This window comes from Arvicanthis niloticus, chromosome 19 (assembly GCF_011762505.2).
Source record: "Arvicanthis niloticus isolate mArvNil1 chromosome 19, mArvNil1.pat.X, whole genome shotgun sequence".
Classification (NCBI taxonomy): Eukaryota; Metazoa; Chordata; class Mammalia; order Rodentia; family Muridae; genus Arvicanthis; species Arvicanthis niloticus.
This window is the reverse complement of record NC_047676.1, coordinates 50,449,912-50,477,836: the sequence shown is the minus strand read 5'-3', so window position 1 is coordinate 50,477,836 and position 27,925 is coordinate 50,449,912. Positions and strand designations below refer to the sequence as shown.

General features: G+C 42.1%; 1 protein-coding gene across 3 annotated transcripts in view; it reads right to left on the bottom strand.

The window, feature by feature from the left end:
- The window catches only part of LOC117723774 (microtubule-associated serine/threonine-protein kinase 4), a 349,397-nt gene extending 327,139 nt beyond the window's left edge, over window positions 1-22,258 (bottom strand). For all 3 annotated transcript variants that reach the window (XM_076916253.1, XM_076916254.1, XM_076916258.1), the window contains exon 1: window positions 22,157-22,258. In XM_076916253.1, coding sequence (XP_076772368.1) covers window positions 22,157-22,195 — 39 coding nt within the window. In that variant the 5' untranslated portion in view covers window positions 22,196-22,258. The remainder of the gene's footprint in view (window positions 1-22,156) is intronic.
- Window positions 22,259-27,925: the final 5,667 nt, after the last annotated feature.

The following is a 27,925-nucleotide window of genomic DNA, read 5'->3' as shown; positions in this document are numbered from 1 at the left end:
ATAGTGAAAACCTGTCTCAAACAACAAGCAAACAAACAATGAGTAAATAAATAATAAAAATGACATGATTCTACTCTTTGTGGAAAATGTTAAGTTTGGTAGAAAACCTATTTACATAACTTCAGTCATTTTAAATTATGACTTATTCCAGATGCCTAGTTTATACTGACCCTAGAAGTAAAGGTACAACTAAAATATGCTGTACCAATACAACACATTTTATACTCAATGCAAGGAGTTTTAAGGTTTCTTCCATCTGCTCACAACACAAGTATATGTTGAGAAAATACTTTTGATTTTCTTTTCCATGAAACATTCCTACAGGAATCAGGTCTTTCCTTTTATTCACTCAATGAACTATTCCCACAGGAAGAAAATGCATGAAGCATTGAGCTGGAAGACGTCATGTCCAAACACTCTGTAATAGTTTCCAAATCATCTGCATGGAAGTCTACATTTTCTTCCTTCTGGTGGGACTTCGTAGCCTTTGTCCAAACTCAGAAATGTCTAGAATAAACATACTATAAACATAGGTGTGACTGAATGAGATTACTTCCCGCCTTTGTGGTCTCCTGAGGGTTCAGACTAGAAAGGACACACTGAACAGGCACGCTCTTTTCATTTCTTCAACAAATACTTTGTCAGTCTTTATTAATTTTACTTTAGTTTTAAAACTTTATTATACAAAAATTGAAAAAAAAAGCAAAACATAACAACAATAAAATCATACAACAAAATGAACCAGACTCAAACACTGTTTTGTTTAGTTTGAGGAATTTAAACATCACACACACACACACACACACACACACACACACACACATACTCACACCAAGATTACTAGAATAGGTATGTGTACCCAAGGCATATGAAATAGAATCATAACTGTATTACAAACTATGACTTCTGAAACCTCTCTCTTAACCTCCCCCTAGGAAATCCACTTCAACAAACATGACTTGGGTAGACAGCCACACTTCTGAGAAGCAACATCTTGACTCTGTCTCTCATGACACAGGGCCCGTGATCAAGGAATACAGACACCAGTATATGCAGAGTAATAATCACAAAAGGCCTGGAGATTAATCTTTGTTTCCTGTTTACTTCTTTGTGAGGTCACACTGCATTGCCCAGGCTGGCCTTGAACACTTCACTCCACCCTCATGAGCAACTAGGAATGCATGAGCCTGCTATAGCATCCAGCCTGTACCACCTAACCTTTAACCTCTAGGTCTCACTTTGAGAGTTTCAAACAAGGGACTTCAGCCACTCATAAATAGCACCCCATCTGCATTTCTTCTGCATTTTCTCTATGTAGTATTATACACTTCCAACTCACTTCACACTGTCTGCATGCCCCCTTTCTTTATTCATAAATAATATAAATAATGAGGATTCTCCTTAGGGAGGAAAGGGAGTTTATGCCTTACTGGGTTGCTCTTTGAAGATGAGTGAGAGATACCACTGCACATTTTCTTCTCAATATACACAAGTAAGCTTCGAGAGTTTGTACTGCAGTTGGAATTTCCATGTAAAAGACTGATTTTTCTAATCAGTCTTCTAATTCGGGGAGGAGGATGTAGTCCGAATCTATATGGATCTTAGTTGTGTGAAATAAATGTCTTCTATCTCAACCCTTCTCTCAAAATCTCTAGGGCCAGACCAGAGTGTAAACAATAAGTACCAACCATGACAGGTTAGCAGGTCTGGATTCAGACAGACATACACGATGTTCAGGGAATTTGTCATATCTGACCCTCAACTCTCCAGTCTAGAAAATGGGATTAATAATGCCCAACAAGATCATTCTGAATGTCAGCCCAATGCATATAGTTCCTAGAAAAGACTAATATTTCAAAGTCGTCCATCAATATAGAAAACTACTGTCTATTTTCAAAATACTTTACCACACTTAGCCCACTACTGTAACTCAGGGGAAATTACTATTCATTAAAAATAGTAAGAGGTTAGTTTCTTTGACTTACAGAAGATTCAAACTAAACAAATTTCCAGAGCCTTTCTGTTTCGAAAATAAATACCACAAGGAAACCCACACCACTTAGCCAGTCAGAAAACAGTCGGAAGGACGGACATAGATAGAAATTGTTCTCAAAAAGAATTACTCCACAATTAGTTCCTGCTCGTCGTCAGAAGCAAAACTGCACCCAGGAAACACTGGTACAAATGGAGACTCAAGAGAGAAACTGCACACACTGTAATAACCCAGTGATATGTAACCGCTATTAAAACAAAAGGGGGTTAGATATGTGGCCCAGGTTTTTAAAACATTAAGGAAATGGTAACTCTGAAGAGTCATTTCCCAAGGAATGAAAAAGACAATAAGCAGGAACAGTAGCTCACACAAATTAAACTGTCCTGTAAGAGCAATGGCCAGTGTGCAAAGAATGCATCTGAGGCCACTTGCGGCATCCCCGTGGCTCTTGCTGCGGGTGTTAAATTTCCCGTAACAAAAACTGGTAACTAACAGGTTGACTCAAATTGCCTGGTGGCCTCATCAATTAGAAGGCAGCTCCTGCCCACTGTCCTATTAAACCTCCTTAAAAAGTGGTCCATGCTTTACGCTGCATCTTTGCATAGAAGGACATAAATAACACACATATATATCATAATTATATATAATTATGAATAGTAAGTTCCCTTGAGTTACAGTAGTGGGCTAAGTATGGTAAAGTATTTTGAAAATGGACAATAGTTTTCTATATGATGGAGGCTTTGAAATATTAGTCTTATCTAGGAACGGTATGCATTGGGCTGAGATTCAGAATGATCTTGTTGGGCATTACTAACCCCGTTTTCTAGACTGGAGAGTTGGGGGTCAGAGATGGCAAACTCCTTGACCATCGTGGGGTACGTCTGTCTGAATCCAGACCTGCTAACTCCTATGCTGTGCTTATTGCTTAGACCCAGGTCTGGCCCCAGAGATTTTGAGAGAAGGGTTGGGATGAAAGACATTTATTTTGAACTGCACCCTCCTCCCCAAATTAGAAGCAAAAATCAGTCTTTCACATAGAAATTCTAACTGCAGTACAAGCTCTCCAAACTTAGTTGTGAATACTGAGAAGAAAATGTCTGGAGGTATCTGTCAGTCTTCTTCAAAGGGCAACCCAGTAAGGTATAACTCTCTTTCCTCCCTAAGGAGAATTCTCTTATCTATTTTCTGTGAATGAAGAAAGGGGCAGATATAGATATAGATGATATAGATATAGATATACATATAGATATACATATACATATACATATATGATAGATACATACATACATACATACATACATACATACACACAGACACACACACACATATATGCCTAGAGAGACAGGTTTGGATAATAGTTCTTCCATACAGAAACTCAATGTGAAGTTGGAATATTGTGCTAAAATCACATTTATGTGTAGGATAATGCAAAGCTGTCTTAAACATAAGGCCTGAGGTTGTCACCTATGAGAAACGTCAGTGACTGCATGCCAATGTAGTGAACACTGAGCGCCAGCGTCAGCGGGAAATACCACTTTCCATTCCAGAAGAAGGCACCTCCTACTGGTATATATATTTTTAAGGCTTAAAGTTGTTTCCATGATTTTTTTTTTAATTAAGATAACTGAGGTACAGCTTTGTGGTGGAACAAATGTTTAGCATAAGTTCCTCGGTTAAATCTCAGCACTCCCACAAAATTGCTGACAAGAATTACAAACACAAGGATATATATATGTGTGTGTGTGTGTGTGTGTGTGTATACATATGTACATATATAAACATATATGTACATACATATATACTTACACACACATACACATATACACTTGTTGTGGCTTGGGTTTGCCAGATACAAATGGACTTTGAATGCTTCTAGGCAGAATATAAGAACCCTAGTTCCTCCACGAACCCTGTCATTCCCTGATTTTGATTTCCCCCCACAAATTTTTACATATGTATTTTTAAGTCTAGTCCTGGAGATATTCCGGATTACCCTCACTTTCCAATACATAAAGAGGAATGGTTTAGAAATACAGGCAAACGTACATTCTAGAAAATGAACTGAAGCAATAACTTGGGACAGGCTTTAGCATTGGCAAAGTTTGAAAATATGTTAGGATATAAATGAACTTTCTGAAATGGGATAACCCTGGTAGGGACTCATTTTTTACTCAAAACCTAATCACAGGCAGGCAAGGTGGCTCATAGCTGTAAACACATCACCTCAGAGGCTGAGATAGGAGTACTGAGTCTGAGGCCAGCCTGAGCCACATAGTGGGAATTCCAGGCCAACCGTAACCACAGAGCAAGGCCCTGTCACAAAACAAATCAAATAAAATCCAAAAGTAACTGCTTAGTGTGACTGCACAAAAGGACAAAGATCAGCTCTGTGCAAGAGGACCAGCCCTGTGCAGGAGGACCAGCTCTGTACAGGAGGACCAGCCCTGTGCAGGAAGACCAGCCCTGTGCAGGAGGACCAGCCCTGTGCAGGAGGACCAGCCCTGTGCAGGAGGACCAGCCCTGTACAGGAGGACCAGCTCTGTACAGGAAGTCCAAGTCACCTACAAGGACACTTGAGGACCAGGAATGACCACACATCAATCCTGACCTTCACCATTCCCCAACCTGGGCTCCCTCGGGCCATTTCTCTGAAATTTAGTATTCTTAGCCAAGAGATGAACTAATTAAGTTAGACTGAGATTTTTCTCCTAGCCTTAAAATCCTATGACTCTCCAATTCTAAAGCAGCCCAGGCTGCACCTGCTGAGGAGAAAAAATACTTTTGTTCCCTTCTGTATTTGGATTTTTTTTTTTTTTTTTTTTTTTTTTTTTTTTTTTTTTTTTTTTTACAGTAAAGCTCTCAAACCGTGCCCTGGACGGGTAAGAGCAGTGGAAGACAGATGGGGCAAATTCTTCAGCTGGAATTCTTTAGGGAGCCAGGATGTGCTGAGGCAAGAGTCCAGAATTTATCATCTTTATTCTGGCTGATGTAACCACCACAAACAATTGCCTCATGCCCATGAGGTAATGTACTTTGCCAAGGACCCCACCGCCCTGTGAGCAGCCCTTCAGACTGTCCTCTGTTGCATACATAACCTTTTATTAAATTACATTTCTTCTTAAACCTTCTTCTCTGATCATAAAATAATCTAGGATATACTATCACAATTGAATGGTCCGACACCACAAAGAGAATTAAAATCACCCCAAATCATAACAATTGAAAGTGACAGGCATTATCTAGTGATTTCTCACACACCTGACCATACCGTGGACACGACAGGGATAAAGCCAGTCTTCTTTATCTCAGGAAGTGGATAAGCAGAAAAAACAAAATGAGACCAAGAAGTTATGATGAAGCCAGGGGTTAGAACCATCAATGAGTGTGCTGTCCCTGGCGTGGGCAGTGTGGTCAGATTGGGCAACTGTTCTTTTGAGCAAAAATACACAAATGAATTCTGGGAGAAAGGAGGTGAAGTGGGAAGGAAAGAAAAAGTAAAGAATAGTGTCATAGGAAAGGAAGATGAGGTAGCAAAGAGAGGGAGGGGTTAAAGAGAGAGACAGAGAAAAAGAAACACAGAGAGAGACACAGAGTGAGGCACAGAGAGACACAGAGAACAGAGAAGATACAGGTAATAAAGAAGAAAGGGAATGGTAGAGGAGGAAGCATAGAAATAGTAGATAGCATGCCTGAGGAGGGAGAGGCAGGCTGTCCAAGGAGGAGAACAGAGATGCCCCAGGCAGTCTTGATGGATTTTGGCTGTTGCCAGTCCCTTCCTCTCCTGCTATGATATAAAGCAGAACAAAACAAACTGGGTGAACTAGACAGAAATCTCAAATCTCTACCAACTCTGAAAACACATTTCAATTCATCTAGGTCATCGAGCCTAGTCTGCTGGTGATGCCCTCATCATAAATCAAAGATGTCCCAAAGAACCAAGAAAGCCTATAACAAGGGCACCCTCTGTTAGCTGTGACTGGGATTGGGTGTGTAATTATTTCACTGAGCTCTGTGAGGTTCTTGATGTTAAGTCCCATCACATCAGCGAGGGCAAGAGCAGAGCAGGCTGCTGAGGATACCCCACAGAAAAGCAAGTTCTGTTCATATGACATTCAGAGGTACAGCGGCCACCTGTGGATGGCCAACCTCAGACATGTGACATGGTCCATAAGAGAGATTGTAGAAAGTGAGTAGCAGCCTATAATTCTGAGAACATCTCACAAAGTACAAGTGCTGGGCCCAGAGAAGAACACTGAGAAAAAACAAACAAAAACCAACAGCAAACCACCCGGGCAGGTTCCCTTTCACCACATGTTCTAATCCTCACGTTGAAATATCTGATAGCTGCTGGATGAATGTGATCCATACCTGGTAGATCTTTACTTGCCAAGCAAGAAACCTGCTGGCATTTAAAAAGCAGAGTTAGAACACAAGCACACTGATTCCTCAAAGAAAAAAGGTCTTGAGACGGATGTAATTGACAGTAACAGACTCGACACCTGTGACCGTGTCCATTTTTTATTCTCTTCCAACCCATTCAGAAACCAACTGTCTTGTGTAAGACATATTTAGATCATGCAATCACAAGGATAAGTAGACAGGATAACCAAGAAAAATGCAAGAAATTTCATTTTCAGGTCACCACGGTGGCCAAATGAGCTATAAACGATTCAGAAGTATTAAGTATTAAAAGGGAAAACTTGTATCATTAAGAAAATAGTAAGCGCATTAAAATATAAAACTTTAAGGGCACATTCTCTTCAAGTGACAAACTGTTTGAGTTTCATTGATGAAAGGATAATAGATTTGCCTTTCGAGACTGTAAAGGACTTACCCACTGGTGTAACTGTGTATCAGGCCAGGGTGACATAACAGCCTCTGGCTGACTCTGCTCTGCTAGCTTTCCTCTCCTGGCTAGCCTTTTCAGCTGTACTGCCAGCTTCCCAGAGCAGGCTGTCTCCATAGGAGCAGCTCTGTGTTACTGACACTGCTCTGCGTTCCTTGAAAAACCCAGCAAGAGGAAGTATCTTTCTCAGGTAGAAACCAGGGTCTAAGAAGGTGACCAGGAGAACCAGTGCCAAGGAGACGTTCAAAACCTGTACAACACATCTGTGAATACAAGCTCTCAGTGTGGTAGGCACAGCCATGCACAGGCATAACTCTAAATTGAAATCACTTTCCACAAGGAAGTTAATAAACTTCCCACACGGGCTTCTCTCTCACCAGTGCTGAAGTTTGTTCAAACAGCAATGACAACTTTAAGTCTTATCTTTCTGCCTTAGTCATTTCTCTTTACCAGAATGGTTTTCTGTCTCCCCACTGCTTCCTGAAAGCCTTCCAGACTCCAAGAAAGTGTTCTAGGAATTTTATACTGCGATGAAACTTCTGCTGTTTTAATTTTGGACTCTATTTCTTTAAATTGTGAGTTAGACCTATTTTCTCTAGGCCCCGAGTTATTTAGCTCTAGAAGCAAACTAACTTCACTTCCACAGACCAAAAGAGTGTCTCTCTATTTAAAAGACTAATGTCCACTCCATCCCCGCTTCACGAATAAATGTCCAAAGCCGCAATCCCCACTTCAAGCCTACACTTGGAAAATTGCAATGTAGCTTAAACTTTCCAAGGCTGTTGGGGAAGAAAAGATGAGAGAACCCATGACCATTACTCAACCCGGCTACACACAGACACTGTGCCACATTTATCTCCGGATTTGGGGGTTGCATTGATCAGTCTTGTCACTACAACAAAGGAAGGCTACTTATGGTGAAAACATGTTTATTTAGCTCTAGGTTCTAAAGATTTAAGGATGGTATGTGGACATCAGACAGGCTCTATCGAGAGCCTCATAGGAGAGCATTTGCAACAATGAGTTTTTGGCAAGGTGGGAAGCAGCAAAGAAGAGGTAATGGGACCAGACTCAGCTAATTCAGAACAACTAACTGGGATGTTGAAATGCCTTGAATCCTTCCAGGACATTCCCCAACGACCCTGAAGACTTCTTCCCATGGGGCTCTAGCTCTGAAAGATTCCATTAGCCCTCACATGTCCAATCCTGAGGCCAACCTCCAGACACATGGACACTTGGACAAATTTGAACCATAGCACACATTTTTCTGCATGAGACTTTTAGTGACCTTGTCACAGTGGGCCATTCTGTTGATATCAGAGAGGCAAATAGAACATGGTCATCAAAAATGAGGTCAGACCACTCTGATTTTTAATCCAGACATCTTGGTTTGCAGCTAGTTGCTGTCACTTGCTGATCCTATAAATTCATGACAGGTTAGCCAACTCTGCCGCTTCCTCTCCTGAGGACAGAGAAAAGCATTTCCCCAGGGGCCACTGGAGAAATGAGATGACATGGTAAGACACTGAGGATGTTGCCATGCACTTAGTAGCTCCATCAAATTAATATTCAGGACTGCTACAGAGGATGCTTATTTTCAAGGGTATCTCTTAAGTCCCAGTGAAGAAACCTGGATAATACACTGACTAATGTATAACTATCTACTTACTAATTTACCTTTCCCTTCATGAAGTGTCACCGAATAGTGGAGCTACTGTTCATCACTTAATACTAGTCTGTCTTCTCTGCTTGTGGCCATAAGCTTCAGAATACCGTTTCCAGTTGTGTTTGTCCTTGTAGTCTCTATCCAGCACATGATCGAGACCAGAGACCACCGAAGCACGGAGGTCCACCCTTACTCCCCTTGCCTCATGTGCTTACTGCAGGACTTTCTCCATTCTACTGACGTTAGAAAGTGAGTCCAACCACAAGAATTTCTATAAATTCTGAACTCTGAAAATGGGCATGGATGCATCCTGGTCTATATATCAAAACTCCCATGAGTATTTTTCCCCCTCTGAGTAACCAGCCCTTTCTGGAAATAAAAGAACCTTCCAGAGTACAAGAAAAGTTGATAAGGTCACCTTTGATGCTGTTCCCATGGTTTTATTAATACCTGTATGATAATGCCACCTGTATCTCTGCTGCTGAGCTGGTTTTGGTCTCATCTCTTCAGACTTCTTGTCTCCCACACATCTCCTCTCAAATGTTCCACTGAGACCCAAAGTTTAACAAGAACAGGGTGGAAATGCTACCACTCTCTACCCTTCAATCTCTACCTTTGTGTTTGTTTCCCATAACCCTGTCACTGCACTGCACAAAGCGCTCTCCCAGCATTCTGGCAGGTCCCCCCAGTTACTGAGGGCTTACTACGTGGCTGACAAACCATCTCAGCACACAGCTGTGTGGGATTAGTCTTTCTTCTCTTCTCGATTTCTGGCCATAAGCTCTCAGCAGACAACAGGAATCCAGACCTACATAATCTTATATCTCCAGTCTAGCAAACTTAAAAGTGCAAAGCAAATATCTGTTGAGTGAATGGTTGACTGTTCCCTTGAGATGGGCCTAGTAATGATGCCACAGAACCAAAGCACTCTGCACAGACCACAAGTTAATTCCAGGAAGGGCTGGGATGCAGACAAGAATGTAACTGATCAGTTTGATTTTTTTGTTTGTTTTTGTTTTGTTTGCTTTGTTTTGTTTTTGGCAGAGTTATATAATCCAACAATGCTTCCTCAAATCAAATCAACATGATGCAGTGTCCCTAAAGTAAGGACTGTTTTTATCTGGGTGGGAATAGCATCAAGTCGGTGTATGTCTATGTCTGAAAGTTTACAGCATAATAAAAGTTGAGGGGTGAGGAGCCCAGGGTGGGAGGTAGTTGTACAGAAGTGGGGAACCAACCATCCATAACCTTCATGCACACATGCGCGTGCACACACACACACACACACACACACACACACACACACACACGTACACATGTAAGGAGTCTGAACTGTCTGAGACCAGCTGTTCGAGGTGAATGCCAGACTTCACACCAGCTTCCAGTTTAGAACAACCTAAGGAAAGTGTCTGACAATGACAGGAAGGACTAATATAATGTAAGACACCCTTCGAGTGAGAAGGCAGGAAACGATGCTGTGTGGCCACTGTTCAGTGTAGCTGCTGCCAGGCTCCCAGTTCTCCACTTTAACAAACTGAAGGGGGGTTGGGTCCCCCCAAATGGAGCTAACTCAAAAAAGTTAATAAGAGTTCAACTTTGGTCATTTCTAAAACACTTCTGTGTTCTAAGGAGGGGCACAGGTACATCCCGATCCATGCATCAAAATTCCCAATGGAAGCTTGTTATGTTCTCTGAGCAATCAGCCCTTCCAAGAAATGACAGAACCTTTCATGGTACAAAAAGAGCTGACAAACTTCCTCCTGACATGGCTCTCACAGAGGGACAGAACATTTAATTCAGATGATTACAAATGTTCCTCCCCAGAAATGCAACATTTAACAAAGAACTCCACTTAACCCTGTGTTCTTTCTACCAAACCAGGTGTGGAGGAGTGAGTAGTTCTGGATCAGGTAAGAAACCATTCTCCCTTCCAGCAAGGGGAAAGATGGCCCTGGAAGACAGTGATTGTTTGGGGGCCGGGGTGTAATTATAGAGCAGATCAAATAGCAGTGGAACCATGTTACTGACATCCAATATGCTCTCCAAGGCACCTGACAAATGGAAAGTCATACAGGACTTGAAAACACAGGTGAACGGACATAGCAGGGAAGAACATTCCCTTTCATGACCACTAAAGTAGTGACCATCACACAAAGAAAAGGAGCTTTGACATCAGAGCTCCGTCTCACAAAAGCCTTTTAAGTGTCACATACAAAAGGGCAAAACAGCATCAAGTCCTTTTGACTCCTTACCCCTTTCATAGGGAGGGGATTTAACGATAGCATCCATGAGGGACAGACCCAGGGTACGTATATATGCACATATGCGAACAAATGCAGGAGGATATTTAAACCCTAAATTTCAAGTTATCTTGATTGGTTAACATTCACTAGGCTAATGTGGTGTTAAGAGATGTAGAGTTTCACTCATGAAATTTTAAATAATAGTAATGGGATTTATCTAGACACACAGGCAGAACCTAACTATAAAGCACATGAATAAAGACTGTGCATGAATTTTGAATGCTTATTTTTCAGAAGAAAACAAAGAACCAAATGTCTGACTTCTTGGGAGTCTCTAAGCGGTAGCCTGGATTTGCATTTCAATAGCTTTCAAGGTAAGCGCTGTGAAATTGGTCAGATGTATAGACTTGCATCTCGCCTCCAAACCAAATCAGCCAATTAATTTCTAGAGAAAGTGGCACAGTGAAGTTACTATCCAGGAGCTCAAAACCTATTCCCACAAATGCACATCAAAGTCATCTCAAAGCAAATATATTGAGAACACAGGTTTTCGATGGAACAATTCCAGAGTGGAAATACAAAGTGCAGACACAGCTTGTATGGCCAGGAAACACACACACACACACACACACACACACACACACACACACACACCAAAGTAACAGACAAGGAAGGAACATTAAAATAAGAAGACTGAGGACAGTAGTCTGGTAGAAAGGTAAGCCTGTCCATCTGTGTCTCTAAAACTAAACTAGTTTCAATACAATCACCACTACATACATCAAGCTGTACACAGGAGGACCGTGGGACCCATCCCCTAAACTCTGTCCTGGCTACCTAGTGCCATGGGGTGAATCTGATGTGGTGGGGTGATTTGATGGACTCCAAGACAGTTTCCCTTGACCATTCCTGAATTCCCTTATTCACTAATTTTTGTAAAGCCCAGAGAGGCCCATTGCTAGGTATTTTGAATAACCTTCTCATTCCAGGCCCTTCCAAGTGGCGCCATGGTTCTTCCCTTCCTGTCCTCCCTTGTCCTTTTACCTTCCTTTTAATTAAAACAGCGTTATTAGATACCAAGAAGCCCAAAGGATGAGGTGTAAGGTTTGGCTCATAGTAGGTCCCTAAGAACTAAAAATAAAAAGTAGTTGAAAGAAATGAGAATATATCAGGAACGAGGGAATGTGTGACTAGTAAACACGATAAACCTCCTTTTATTAATTGTCCACTCCCATGCCATGGTTAGCACTGTGGTGTAAACGTGTGTATCCCCCTCGTCATCCCAGATACTCGGATGCCAAAGCCTTTACTCCCAGTGTGGTATTTACAGGTGGGCCTCTGAATGGTAATTAAGGCTGAGTTTGATAATGGGTGGGGTGTTGAGGATGTGCCCAGTGCCTTTACTGAAATGAAAGCCAGAGTATCTCTCTCCTCAGCATCTGGCCAGGTAAGTAGAAAGAGGCTGCAGACACAGAATCTGTAGGCACCATGATTTCAGACTCTTCATCAGCCTGAGAGAAATGACTGCACTGCTAAACCCTCTCGACTGTCATTTTCTCTTGGCAGCCCAGAGTGCTAGCACAGAAAGTCGCCTGCTTTAAGTCTTCATGATCACCTGGCTGAGTAATCCTCACTTCACTTCCGTGCAGCAGAGGAAACTGATTCCCAAACAAACTGAAGCTGTGCATGTGTGAGGCACGTGCTGGGAGCCTGCACAGACAGCAGCAGCCACAGTCACAACTCAGGAACTTAGGATGTCCTCCCCGTGTCCTTGACACCGCCCAAGGTGATTTACGCATGCACAGCACACTTGATTTTACAACACCTTTCTGAGTTAAGAACTGTATCTTGCCGATAACAAAAGCAAAGCTTCAGAGGAGCACGCGCCTAAGGGGGTGGAGCTAACACTTGGCAGCAACACGCAGATGGGAGCCTGGTAGACCTTGCAGCCGCTGCTCTTAACAACACAGAAGCCTAGCTTGGCTGTGTCTACTGCTATCATACACTGCATACCAGACTGCAGAAGTCAGAACTTACATTTGCGGTCTGCAAGGATCACGCGAGCCGACTAGCTTTGACTTCCAGGCTCTTGGGCCCAGGCTTAATGGACAGTGGATGCTCTGGCCATGTTCCCCTCAGGATAAGTCCCCAGAGACAACTCTGTGAAATGGGCCAATCGAGCATGCTCCAAGACCTCAGCCGTGACACACAGATGGTCACAAATAGTACAGGAGAAATGATACTTTCTCCTGGCTGGACTCTCATCCAGGAGAAAGTACCCCTGCTGACCATGAGGCTACATGAAGGGAATGCATACTGAGTTCTACCTACAGGGGGATATATATAATAAAAATAATCTACTCTTGTACATCATCAGACTTGACTCATCTTACCAAAATGTGTCTCACAGTTGGGTTACCATACATCCTAAGAAAGGAATCATGAACTTCACCATTAATATAAAGAATAAGGTTTTAACAGAAAACTGCAAATAGCATCATCAGTAGTATTATTCAATTTATCTTCACAGTAATGCCAAAACGGAGAGAATATGTCATAAGAAGCTATGAAACTTTAATGCTTCATTAAAGCATCATATGATAAAATCACAAAATGAAATATATCTAGGCTTATTTCTTTTTAAAAATATTTTATTTTTAAGTATGCATCTCTGTGTGACTGGATGTGGGTTTGTGCACATGGATGCAGGCACCTGTGGAGGCCAGAAGAGGGAATCAGAATTCCTGGAGCTAGAGTTACAGGTGCATGTAAGCCACCTGATGTGGGTGCTGGGAACCAAACTGGGGTCCTGAACAGGAACACTAAGATCTCTTAACTACTGTGCCGACTCTCCAGTCCGCTATCCAGACCTAATTCTAACTTGGAGCATCAAGTTTTCAAAATTATTAGTCTGATAATGTTTTTCTTCAGTTATTTTGAACTTCTGACAAAATCTGTGGGTTCCTACAACTTCTTCGAGGATTTGCATGTTCTCAACAAATGAAATTGAGCAAGTATTGCTAATAAAATAAAGCCAGTATTCTCATATATTGACTTCTCAAAAAAAAGAGTTTAGTATTTGTATTATCAATATGACTTAATGGCTTTTTGTACATGTTCACAGGTGCCAAAAGAAATTGGAAAGAGTATCAGAAAACTGATTAAAATAGTCCCATGTATCCAGGGTCTTTTTAAGGTAAATCCTTCATCTTCAATTACAGATATTCCATTCAAATGGAAGAAGAATTTCACCCGAATTTGATGTAATCTCACGTAGGTTTTAAATTCACTCACTGTTTCAGGCAATATGGTGCCTGCCTCATCATCTTCATTTAAGAATGAATTGCTTTTTCCATTATAGCCTCTCTCATCTGAGGTGTTTTACTCTGCTTTTCAAAATTATATTGGAATGAAACTTGTAGGCAAGTTGTCAAAGTTAGAAGCAATTTTCAAAATGAAAGAAAAAGAAAACGAAAAAAAATACATATCTTCTGGATACATTATTTTCAAGGTGCACCACTAAAACCATTAAACTACTTTGTGCTCCAATTTTAACCATCCAGGCAAAATATGCATTAATATACTCACTGTGGTATAATTCTCAAAACTAATCTAACATAAATCCGTTAATCTGGGGAATCTGCCTTCTCCCTTTACTCGTGGTCTAGACCAATCATTTATTATGGCTGATCATGTCAGACTCTCATCTAGACACCTCTGGAGAAGACAAACTACACACATGACTGGTCCCTGCACACGGCCTCTAGGTGGCGCGCACAAGTGCCATGTCTCTTCTCAACATTCCAGCCACTTCCGCTTCCGCTTCCTGTTATTAGTCTCTGCTCGCTAGCCTATCCCGGCCAGGGAGTCACCTCCAGTCTTCTCCATCCTTCCTTTCCTCACCAGCGTCAGTCACTACATCCTGTTGATGTCAGCCTTAAATTGCTATTTTTGTACTTCCTCCGTCAGCAGCTCGGTCCAACAGGTCAGCTCACTTCACTCCCAGCCTGACGTGCTTTGTCCCGCTTCTAGTATTGGGCTTCTCCAAGCATTTTCCATGAACGGCTGATAGCTGCTAAGACATTTCTATGCTCTACTCGAAATCCCGCAATGGCCTCCCTATACAATGTTTAGTGCTCTGGTATAACACCGTTACGAGGACTTGGTTCTTTGCTTCCTCTTAAAACTGTTTGAAGTTCCTTATAAAGAGAGTGGACGTGTCTGTCAGCTATGCCTTGCACTCATTGTGTGTACAACCTGCCCAGAGTGATCTTACTACCTGCTTGATACTCATTTGACTTCCACTATTTGACAGAGCGATTCAACCACCATAAGGTCATGACTAACATGGCCTGGAATTCATGACGCTTGAAAATTTTGGTCACCTGCACCATTCTATAAGTCTCTCCCGTGGTGTCACTTCCACATTCAACTCTTTTTGCCTTGCTAGAGTCTACATGAAAAATACACAGTAGATATTGGAGACAAAACACAGTTTTCTGACATAGACCTGTTCAATACAACTATTGTCATCATCACCATCATCACCACCACCACCATCATCATCACCATCACCATTGTTTTTGTTGTTAAACATCTCTGGAAAGGAAGGCAAAGGATAAGTAAGGGCTGTTATTCGATGCCTAAAGGAAAAGCAGAAACATAACCCATGTAAAATAATAACTATGAGAACTAAAGTAGGTGTGATTTCCATGAAAAGAGTTCCAGTCAAAATTGTGGGCATCTGTTATCTCTGGCACTAGGAGGAAGCTGCAGGAGCAAGACAATTGTCCCGGTATGCCCCTGAGGTGGTTTTCTGATGTACACCATGGAGTATGTTGGCAACAATTCTGAAAAGGTAAAATTGCATGTCCACGCTTTGGGGTAATGATCCAGTGCTGCCTCTAGCCATCCCCACTATAATAAGCATGCTCCCAAGTGGGTTGCTAAATGGTTTGTGCACTCTCATTACTGTCATTGATGCTATCTGGGAACTCGAGAAATAATACAAAGAGTTTACACATCCTCCCCCCCCACGCCCTCCCCCTACCTGTCCATTCAGAAAACACAAACCACATCTTACTGGAAGAGAGAAGGCCAGACACAGCACTTCCAGTGATCCACGGCTCTGTGTGTCATGGCTTAAGGAACAGTACATTTCAGCCACACCTGTGCACCCCTGACAAATGGTAACGGAATCCCTGTGTGCCATGTCCAGAGCACAGGCAACAGGAAGCTCACTGATAGCACCAGGGACTTCCAAAGTTTCTCTTAAACAGTGAAGAAATAAAACCAGTCCTTACAAACCCTCTCTTTTACTGACAATAACAAAGCATATCATGTTTGCTATAAAGGAAATGAAGACAGATACGATGGTCTCATACCACCTAGACATGAAGGGGTTAATCTGTCGATGCGTTTTCTTCTTATCTGGATGATATGAAGAAAAACAAAATAGATTTTAGGTGTCGGCTAAAATGAGTGGTTTTTCAGACTTCTTATACCTCCTTGTGATCCATCTTTAAGAACTCTGCAAATAAGTGCTATTTGCTTACTGGTGAAGAATCAAACAGCGGCTGAGATCACACAGTACATGGTAGAGAAGAGACGACTTTCAACACTCTAAAGCACATGCAGGCTCCTGCCTTCTATCCCATTAGGCAGGCACAGCACCCATGTGTGTGCACGCGCACGCGCACACGCGCACACACACACACACACCGCTGCTCCATGTATGTGTTTGCATGTGCGGATGGTACACATTTTTAATAAGCTTATGTGTTAGTGTGAGCTAGCAGCCTGCTCTCCTAATCATTGGATGCACTGTCAACTTTCTGACATCACCAAACACATTTCAAAACCATGGCGTTAATGGCAGTGCTGTCCTCTCCCACGTGTCCTCTCCCGTGTGTTATCTGCCAATATCCCTGTTGATGGTTGGTGCCAAGAAAAATATGTAATTCCAAGAGAAGTTGGTACGGTCTACTTGTATTTTATAATTTATCTATTAATAAGTTTCTACTAAATTCAAGCAGCCTACTTGCTTTTGTTAGGTTCTAGTGCCAACAATAAAATGATTGGTTGCTTCACGCATATTGATTTTTCTAAGTTCATGTGATTCTCAATTTTTATAGTTTATTGATCAGTTTGTCTATTATCTGCTCCACTCTGCTCACATTCTTTTAAGTAATTCCATTGTTCGGAGTGCGACATTATCAAAGTTTAGGACCTATCTACTCTAAGGCATTTTTTTTTTCAGATAGCTTAAAAATTTTAAAGGCATAATAAATAAAACCACGAGACACTTCAAAGAAGCAAGCGAGAACTGAAGAATGAAGAGCGGTCTGCTACATATGTAGTCAATTCTGAGCAGCTAGGGCACACATGAGAGGAGCATAGGGTGCTCATAACTGGATTAAAAGATGCAGACTAGCTCACCTGGAAAGAGAGGGTGGGCTTGCTCATTGGCCATCTTATCGTATGGGTCTAAACCAATTTATCCTATGGGTCTAACTAAGGACAGCACCCAGCATCATGGGTGGAGCTTCCAGGGTTGGGGTGGACTACAAAACGTAGAGAGATGTTTCTCAGTCATTTTTCTCATCAGCTCTCAATAAAAGGACTTAGTATTAGGCAGTAATTCTGCAAAAATTACTGTTTGTCCAGTAATTCTGGACAAACAGATGGATGAGGTTGTGGACTCTATGCTGGGTCCTGCTAGAGGACGGTCTGGCAGACGAATCAGAAGAGTTCTCCTGGGTTAGTCCCCTCACATAATGCTGGGTGCCTGAGTTGCTGAGCCCCTCTTTCCACTAGCTCCTGATCATGCTTTATTCATAGGGATAAAGGGAAAATAGAGATGAGGTAGCTGAGGCAGTGGTCCTCAGCCTTCCTCATGCTGCAGCCCTCATGTTGTGGTGACCCCAACCATACAATTGTTTTCATTGATACTGTGATTTTGATACTGTTATGAATTGTAATGAAAATATTTATTATGCAGATGTTGATATGTGACCTCCAACAGGGGTCGTGGCAATCCAGGAGGGAAGAATGTTAGACCTAAAGTCTATATATGTTCATGGAGATCAACATGGCTTAGTAAGAGGATGCAAGTGATAGAGAAATCAAATCTGGGAATGAGAGTGATACAGAGAATGATTACAAAGATAGATGATAACATATTGAGTCCTTAACTATGAAAAAATAGGATCTAGTATCAATTGATTGATTGGTTGATTGATTGATTGACAGATGGTTTTATGAAACAGGGTTTCTCTGTATAGCCCCAGAACTCACTCTACAGACCAGACTAGCCTCAAACTCAGAGATCCACTCGCCTCTGCCTCCTGAGTGGTAGGATTAAAGGCATACTCCACCATGCATGGCTTTCAATTTACTTATTTTTACATCACTAACATTTTTATTATTAAGATTATTGATCTGTAGAGTATAAATGAGTTAATTTTTTCTGAATTCAGACCTATCAGCATTAACCATCAGCAAGCTATAGAATCATGCCTGTCTCCAAGCAGAAAGTAAACTGTTCCTCCAATGCATAAGAAACAGCATTCATGTGCTTCTAATCTGTCTAACAAATTAGGTGGCCATTCATAGCAAAAGCTCATTCATACCCCAATGAAGTTCTTCCTGCCTCAATGAAATCTACAGGGTTTTCTAGAATTGCTGGAGAAGAAAAGTACCTCATCCCAAGAGGAATTTATGACCCCAGTTTGTCTACTGTGTTCTTCTAACTCTAAATAGCCACCCAGAGTCTTCAAATGAATAGGGACAGAGTGGTACCCCACGTAAGGAGAGCGCTGTTAAATCTCAGATAAGGTGTAAACACACCTCTAATTACATTAAGGTTCGCACAGAAGGGACATTGGAATGTTACGACTGGAATGACCTACACTCAATCACAAAGTAGAGGTGATCTGATACTCAGATCAAACAAAGTCTCCAACCATTCTCTCTTTCTAAACTTGAATTCTAGACCAATGTCAGAGGAAAATCAGACAAAAGGCTTGTATAGGCTCTTTATTAGTTTTTTCTCTAAGGTGTGGGGATGGGGGACGAGATCAGGCAAAGAAAGAAAATCAAACAAAGCCCAGCATCCGGTGGGGTCTGAATGACGAGCGTCTAGTTACTTTGTTGTTCTGCACGAAGGAAACATTGTTTCCACAACCGAACAGAACATGCTGCCTTGGAGGTAGACTTGCAATGGGAATATTTAATGGGAGAAGACGATGCCTAACAGGTCAGAGCTCAACAAGACTGCAGGAAGAGAAAGGTAGAAGCCTTCCTCAGACACCTCACCCCCTCACACCTGCCTTAATGATGGTGGGTACTCAGTGTTCTCCAGCCTCAGAATCCATCACTGGAGATAGGGACACTCTCATTAAAACAAATAAGAAGGAAACATATAATGGAAATCACTAAAACAATTAATTCCCCTGACAGTTAAAAAATATGACCCAGAGATGAGGGATATTAGGTCTGAAAGGAGCCAGTTATCCATTGACAAATTAGACCTGTCTAGAAATTCAAATTGCCCAAAGTCCAAGGTCTACCCGAGTCCATCAGTCAGTTTCCCTCCTGTTTTGAGATGCTGTCTGGAAGTTTCCAGAATCTAACAGTGAAAGCCTCTGGGGGCTACTGTTCACACTCTCACTTCCAAAGCAGTGACTGAAATACCACCGGTGGCACTGGAGACACTAACAGTCTACACATGAGACAGAAAGGTAAAGCCACTTACGGCGAGCAGCTCAGGGAGGCTGCCACGGATGAGGTAACCATGCTCTGAGGAATTACATGTTCTCACTAAAATAGTTTTTTTTTTTTTTTTTTTTAACCTTTTTCAAAATCCAAATTTTAAAGACATCACCAGTATGCCTTTTCTGAAGAACTAGAGGTACTGAGATCTTAAAATAAGTTCCAAACACACACTGTAGGATTCTGCACTGAACACATATTGCATTATTGTAAAATTAGATTTTAGAAAATTAGAATACTGTGCACTTCAGATTTCTGACACTAGGCTTTAAGTTATTTAAAGATCTAGTTAGTTCCGCATACTGTTCATTTATTCAATGCATAGACTCTTATTCTCTCTTGTACATAGCACCCTGCATATTTACAACTGTCATGAGCTCTCTAATCAATGTTTACCGGCTTTCCTAATGATGGCTCTAACTTTAAGATAATAAAATATCTAATATTGATTATATTAGGTGACTTTTAACTTTAAAAACTCAAATATTCCAGCATCTTGGTTTTAAAGATGCAAGCGTCCTGTTTCAAAGCATGCCTTATTACAGAAAAATAAGGAGAGCCCAATGGAGATGTGGATTGTTCAGGATGCCCTATACACTGAGCCTCAGAGGCAGCGATAAAGAGACGGAGGTTTGCTCTTCATTCTGCTACCAGATGTACCTCGCCACCACTCTGACTCCTAACCTCACTAGGTGGCGTTCCTCTTACAGGTTCTACAGTAGCATCTGCTGTAATGCAAATGCAGACTTTTTATTGTGTCCTTTACTTACACTGGAATTTCTGGAAACAGCTGCTCTGTGTCTGTGATGTCTTTTAAAATACGAATTGCCTTGGAGACAAGGGAATGAAGCAAATAGGGGCACATGCGGGACTGTAACTGAAGAACTTTTAGACACTTCTGCCATGTCATTTCTTATAACATGAAGAAGGCTCAGTTTCTCCCTCACAATAGAAACTGTTCACTCTTGAGCGGGATACACTGGAGGATCAGGTGCCCCCAAAGCAGGCTGGCTGCAACAGAGATTGTGCACTCTAATTCCACATTAACAGGTGAAGTTCCTTTGTTTCGTTATACATTTTTTAGAAAGATGCAGCTCTAAACTTTAAGTTCCAAAAATGACTCCTCCCCTATTTCTGAATTAAAACTCACTGAAACCAACAACCTTGCTAAGCTCCCAAGCCTCCAACCATCTCTGATGTCATTATAAAGAAAAATTACAGAATAAAAAAAAAAAAAACACAAATTTTTTTTTCTCAAAAATATAGTTAAAAAACATTAAGTTAAATTACAGGGTAGAAAACACATTGCTATCAATTAACAGTAATCGGCACTACTGGAAGTTCAACAGCATATCTCCGTTTTAACAAAGAGCCTTTCCATATTTAACCAGTGACTCCTAAGGGGGCAGGAAGACACACAAACAGCTGTGCATTACCAGAACTTTATGGAGAGGACAAAAACAAAGAAGAGGAAGTCCACAACAGTGACTGTACGTTCAGAAACAATGACCACAGGACTCTCAAAGGAGGTCATCTGTTTACTTAGGTCTGGAACAATAGATGGCACTGAACCCCAACTTTTTCAATCCCTCTCTTGTCTACCCACAAATAATCCTCTGGCTTGCCCACAGCACTGTGATGTTAACTGAACATAAAGAATGTTACTATTAGTAACTGACGACACCCAAAGTAGCCGGCTAAGTGACAATGACTCAAAGGGTCATGGAATAAGCATTTCTAAACATGTCTAATCTGGACCCTCGAGCAGGCATGCTGTCTTAATTTCAAAAATACTGAGCAAGAGCTCAATAACAGCCGGATTCTTTCCTAAAGGAAAACAAGACAAAATAACAAACAACAAAACACACACACACACAACTTTATACAGCAAACAGCCATTGGCAGGTAAATACTAATTTGAATACATTTAAGTGGTGGCTTCCTTAAACTCAGCAACTGCCTGGCTGCCAGGCAGATGTGGGGTTTTTGTTATTTTTAAGTTTTCATATTTGCTAAGTTTTCACTTGGCATGCATTTGTACACTAAGAGAAAGAGAGTAAATTAGACAAAGTTGAACACAGAAAAGCCAGGCGGGGATGGGGTGGGGGTGGGGGCACACATCTTTTCTAGTCTCTTAAACACAGACAACTCTGATCCAGTTGCCAGTAGAAACTTTCATTTCACCGACAGGTAGATGTCTGACAGCTGCAGACAACTGCCTGGCAGTCAGTCACACAGATGGCAACAGGAGGAGGCAACCCCTGTGCAAAACTCAGTCCTGTGTTCCCGTTACTAGACGGAGTTGCTACTGCCTCAGACTTCCCTGACATTTGATAAAACACCCAAGCTTCTTATCAGCTGCCACCACCACCCCAGACTGAACTATTCCTGAACAACCATGCCTAAAGTGTCAAACTAAAAGTCCTGTCTATTGTCTCTGACAAAAGACCCTCCCCTCATTGAACCCCCATCATGTGTCAGACCTGTAACGAGTGCCCCAGCAGATCCCAGTACCAAGTAGATATTAAGAACTGAGCACACAGCTACGTCCAGTAAAGGAATGTCACAGGAACTTTGAAATCCTCAATGACTAGCCACTGACAAGGCTGCGTGTCAAGAATGGAAGGTTCGCCTACCTGGAGCCCTCTCCGTCTTAGAATGCTGGACTCATCCATCTCCCTCTCTGCTTTCTCTGAGCCTGTCGCCACAGTCTGGCCATGCTGTACTACCTCTACTTGGCCACGCTAATTCAGAGCCCCCGCAGCTGCTAAACACTTACATCACGCTCTAGCTGATTGGAGCCTGAAGTCAGCTGGTCCTGCTTAGTTATTCACTCCACCAACTTCGGAGATCACGGATGCTCTCGCAGTTCGCCCGCCCGGGAGAGCGCAGCAAGTGGGCTCCGACAGGCACCTAATGTATTTCCCCCCCGGCAGGCAGAGGAGGGGAGGCTTTCGCTATCAGACTGGAAATCCGTGGGATCCCTGTTTTGTTCTTCCAAATGCTGACTGGTGGTTTTCCAGGCAAGCAGGTAAATGGCTTTCAGCAGCGACTTTAGGTCAAGCCCCTTCAGAGGTCCAGAGTAAATCAGCGCTGATACACCCCTCTGTCAAAGCAGCTACTGATTGGGAAAGTGGAAAAAAAAAAAAAAAAAGAAGAAGAAGAAGAAAAGAAAAACGGGAAAAGGGGCCAGCTGGTCACATCCAGCGGCACAACCACTTACTCCTGGTGCTTGTCTTTTCAACCGCTATCAAAGGAAATAAATTGTAGCAGAACACAGAGCTCAGGGCGCGGCTGTTCCTCAGCCATCCTCCAAGGAGCACTTCCCAACAGGGAGATCTCCATCCTTTACACAAACATCTCTCCGGGTCAGTTCCCAACCCTAAGACACAGAGTATGGCTTTTAATTCCCCCCACCCAGAACTTAGTTCTGCTGATATCTGACCAACATGTAAAAAGAAGGAAAAAAATTCTAAGACCCATCATGAGCTGGGATATTAACCTATTCATATAGCCGTATAAGCTGTTGGGGGTGGGGTGGAGGTAGATCCCCATCATGTGCAATTTCACAGTTTGTTTCGGCTTGTTTACTTCAGTTCATCTTCATCTTATTGCCATTCAAAGCAACTACCAGATGAATATTAGGTTTCATTACTGGCATGGCACAGGAGTAACAATATACGATACTATCAATGTATAATAAATAATTCCTCCTGTGTCTGCTCTAAAGATATTTAAATTGGGGGAATTGTTTGGTCCTCAGGGAGGCAGGCACTCAGCGGTATGTCTGAGAACCACCTCCACAGTTGCTCCACAGCTATAGATTTGTCTTCTTGAAAACCAGACCTAAAATTATTTAAAATATATCAGTGATTCTTGAATTCTTACCTATTCCAGAGATCTAAAGATTTCCAAATGATGAGAGGGGAGAAGAAAGAAATGTCTGGGAGGTCTTTACAGACCCCACCCCCTTTCACTTCTGCTCCCTTCCTGGCTGTCAGCAGGCTGGTAGCCTTGCTAGCAATTGATTAGATTATGTCATTAAAAATAGCTCTGGGATTTATGAATCTAAGCAGTGAGCCAAACTGATTGCATTCTACACTGCCAGTCCTTGCACACATCTCTAGACACTCAAAAGAAGTCCAGTTGGATGGTCCCTAGCTGAGGCTCAGCAGAGAGGGGTGTCACAGGATTGGCCGCTTAGATGTCTTCATTTGAAGCCACTTAAGGCAGAAAGCCCCAGAGAGTTTTTAGCTCTTGCTTATACGTAGAGAAATGATGCTACGTCCAGAGAAGTGGGGTGGGCATGCGGTGGAGGGAGGGGGGGTTGGGGGAGAGCACAAAACTGGTCATCACACAACTCAAAACACACCAATAAACTTGGACTTAAGCCACAGTTTGAAAAAAGATTCCTTCAAAACTGTACATTCCTGTTTAAAACTGAAGGTATAAAAATAGTCTGTTCCTTTTTTCCTTTATAGAAAAGAAAAGCCCAATTAAAGGCAGCCAAATGGGCTTGTAAAGGTGGTGGTGGTGGTGGTGGGGGAAACAGCTCCTGTTCTCACTGCCCCCAGGCACTTTCAACTCTTCCTGGGAAATGAAGACCAAGATGTCTTTAGGCTGGCAACCACAGGAGTGGTAACTCATGGCCCATTCACTTTCCAGTAGTCCTCAAAGTAGTCACCAAATACTTTCCCGAATTATAAGAGCCCTCTTAGACAAAGCCTGGGCAGCCAGACAGCCCATATGTATGTCTTTGAAATTCCTTGCTGTCTGTGGAAGGAAGGCATACTGATTTTAGGGGGAAAAGTTTTTTTGTTTTTTTTTTTTTGTTTTTGTTTGTTTGTTTGTTTTTCCAAAAAGCTCAACTTTGGAAAGCAAAAGCCATTCATGGTTCTTCTTTTTTAAAGATGTACACACACACACACACACACACACACACATATACACACACACACACACAGAGTAGCTGTTTTCAGACACACCAGAAGAGGGCATTAAATCCCATTACAGTACCATGTGGTTGCTGGGAACTGAACTCAAGACCTCTGGAACAGCAGCCAGTGGTCTTGTAACTGCAGAGCCATCTTTCCAGCCCCCGTTCATGGTTCTTTTACTTAAAAAAACAAAAACAAACAAACAAACAAAAAACCCTATTGTATTTACTTGTGCATGCATGGAGGGCAGAGAACTCTGAAGACTTGTCACCTATCATCTGCGTTAGGGGAATTTAACTTGGGTCCACAGGCTTGGAGGCATCTTTCCCCACTGAACCTTCTCCAAGCCCCCGCCATGGTTCTTTTATATATATGCCTTTGCTTTGAAGACTATGATCTTCAGCCTGCTAGTATTTCTGGAAAAAGTAATGCTCCCACTTAAAAAGAGAAAAATGGAAAACTCCTTTGCTCTGAAAATAAAGATCACACTTTCCTGGGAGGCGAGGTGGTCAGAAGCATCTTTTCTGTGACTGATGGTGGAAGCTGTCTGGAACTGCCACCAGAAGATGCTCTGGGGATACACTGTCAGAAAGGTAGCTGATGTGTGTCTCTGATAAGCAGAGCCGATGCAGCAGGCACCTTGGAGGTAGAACTGCCTTGATGCACAGGTCTGAAAGGACTGTGGCTGAGGACAAAAAGTATGTCTCCTAACAAAGGATATTTTGAGATAAAAATCTAGGTTAGCATTCCACCCTTAACTAAGTCTAAGATGAAGATTATAACCATCAAATCTAGTATGAAAAAAAATATCGATTACCTGTCAAAATGTATCACTTTGAGAAGTGATACACATACATTTTAAAGAAACAAAACAAGCCAGAGGCAAAAACATTCGGGACAAAAATGAAAGGCTGCTGGAAAAAAAAAAACAGGCAATAATGGCTGAGCGGAGGGAATAGTAAAGGGAAATTGCTACATTCACCCTTTGCTATATATTTTCTCATCAAGATAAGCCATGTGTTAAAAGGCAATAAAAACCTCAAATGATGACACTATTCACAGGTAATAATTGGGATCCAGACTAATTTCCATTAATAAACTCATTTTTCCCCGTGATTTTATACCTTCACAGAATATGTTCACAATATTGAGAGTTAGTTCACAAAACACTAACTTCAGTACACATCACCTTTACATTTGTATTCAAATAAGAAAACCCAGTGGGCTTTGCCATGCATTGTAATCTAAATCAAGGAGCTTTGTAATATTTGGTTTAAAAATATTTACATGGGTACCTCATGAGCCCATCTACTCTTGGCACTGTTTAGGTCATGAGACATTCCAAATGCATGGTCACTAGAATAGATGTCCAAATCACATCTCAATAATTTTTGCAGGTCAGTGTCTCCCAGAGAGAAAAACAATTCCAAATTCCAATCAAGAAAAGGAGCATTTAGCTGCTTTTCACAAAGAGGCAACGGAGTTTTGTAGTCACTGGCACAGTGTTGATGTGTGCCCTAAGAATTCAGGGCTGTCTCTTGTCAGGTGTCTGCCTACTACCTATTTGGAACCCTGTCAGTAGTAGATCCGTGTTGGTTACTCTGAGTCCAGGTTTTCTTGGATTGTATCCATCATCTGGCAGTTGAATACTTACTGAGTTTGTTTGTATGCATGTTTTTGTTGTTTGGTTTTTTTAAATAAATAAATATTTATTTATTTAATATATATGAGTACACTGTAGCTCTCTTCAGACATACCAGATGAGGTCATCAGATCCCATCACAGATGGTTGTGAGCCACCATGCACTTGCTGGGAATTGAACTCAGGACATCTGGAAGAGCAGTCAGTGCTCTTAACCACTGAGCCATCTCTCCAGCCCTGAATGTTTGTTTCTTATAAAGCAAAGGTACTTGAGGTTTTCAGATCTACCCTCTGCACCCCACTCCACTGGCTCCATCTTCCTCTCCCAGAAAACTCAACTTTTTCTTCTGAACATTTGTTCACCCAGAGGCCCAGTGTTAAGGGAGGGAGAGTGTCTCATCTACCCCCAAAGAAGGCTGGTTCTCCCTTGACTTTCTACCTGACCCAGGAGCAGCAATGACAGAAGTGTCAGTTTGCTGTCCCCCCCGCCCCGCACACACACTCAGACTCTCAGAGCTTATAGAGTGCTCTATAAGCCTTCTAGAATTCATCACAGCTCAGAGGGATGCCCTAAATGTGTTCATGTGTCAGTGTGGTGATGACAGCTACTTCTCAATGAGGGATACAGATAAGGACAAAATATTTCCATCACTGTATCCCATTAGACACCTGAAAGAGAGAGAAGGCTTCAATGTCTTATCTAGTCATTCCCCAGGGAAGTCAATACTGCCAAACTGATACATCCCCCCATTAAACCACTAATTGTAAGTTTTTCATTCATAAAATTAGTACTGGTAACCAATGAATGTGTTTACTTCCTTTTTAATTAGAAAGTATGGGTCATATGGGGACAAAGGAGATGATCGTTCATGAGAAGGCCTACAAAGGTCTGCTGTGGTAACAATCATGTCCCTGTGTCTCTCTAATGGGACAGGGACCCTGAATGGCAGTGGAAGCATGTCATGAGCTTTGCTCAAGAGCTTTGTTCAAATGTCTATTTCTGTGCTTGTATTTCTATCCTTTCTTAATGTTTGTACTTTATTTTTACTCCTTTCACTTATAAATAATAATGATTGACCTTTTTTTAGTCATATACTATGTGCCAACCAGTCATCTCACTGAATTCTGAACAACAACAGTCCCACGAATCAGGTAAGCCACCTCCCCCACAATAGATGAGGAAACTCGCACTCTGAGGGATTATGTATCTCCTAAAACAGGCAGAATCAAGCCACCAACTTAGACCAGGCTGGATTCTACATCCATACCTCCATCCTTTCCTCTCCCATAGTGGGTTAAACCAAGGAGGGAAAAAGAGACAGAGATGTGAAAGGCACTAGATTGTTTAGCCCCTAAGGGGGAAATTATCACAGAAGATCAGCGATCAGAATATACCAGCAAGGGCACAGGAATCGCAAGTGATCTCTATATGCCTTGGGCTTCTAACAGAAAAGGAGCATTGGAGGAGGAGCAAAAGTCCCTGAGCAGAATTGGCAAGGGGATGGGGGGGACCCAGAGACAGGCTAGACAGAGCACCTCCTGGTCTCCTCTCAGTCTGAGCAACCCTTGGGTCTCTGCCTTCTCAATTACACACTTCCAAACACAACCAGCACTTAGTTACAATCACACTACCAACGCAAAGCCAAGGGCATTCTCTCAGTAGCTGTGCCAGGCATGGCATATGTCCCGGGGGCGGGACAGTGCTGGCAGCTCTCTATTTCCTAGTCCAATAACTTTTCTGGAACCTACCACCAAGGGAATGCTCCTTAAATCCCCCTCTCCCTTTTCAGCAATGACTCAGAGCGAGACTGTTCTACTCTGAGCAG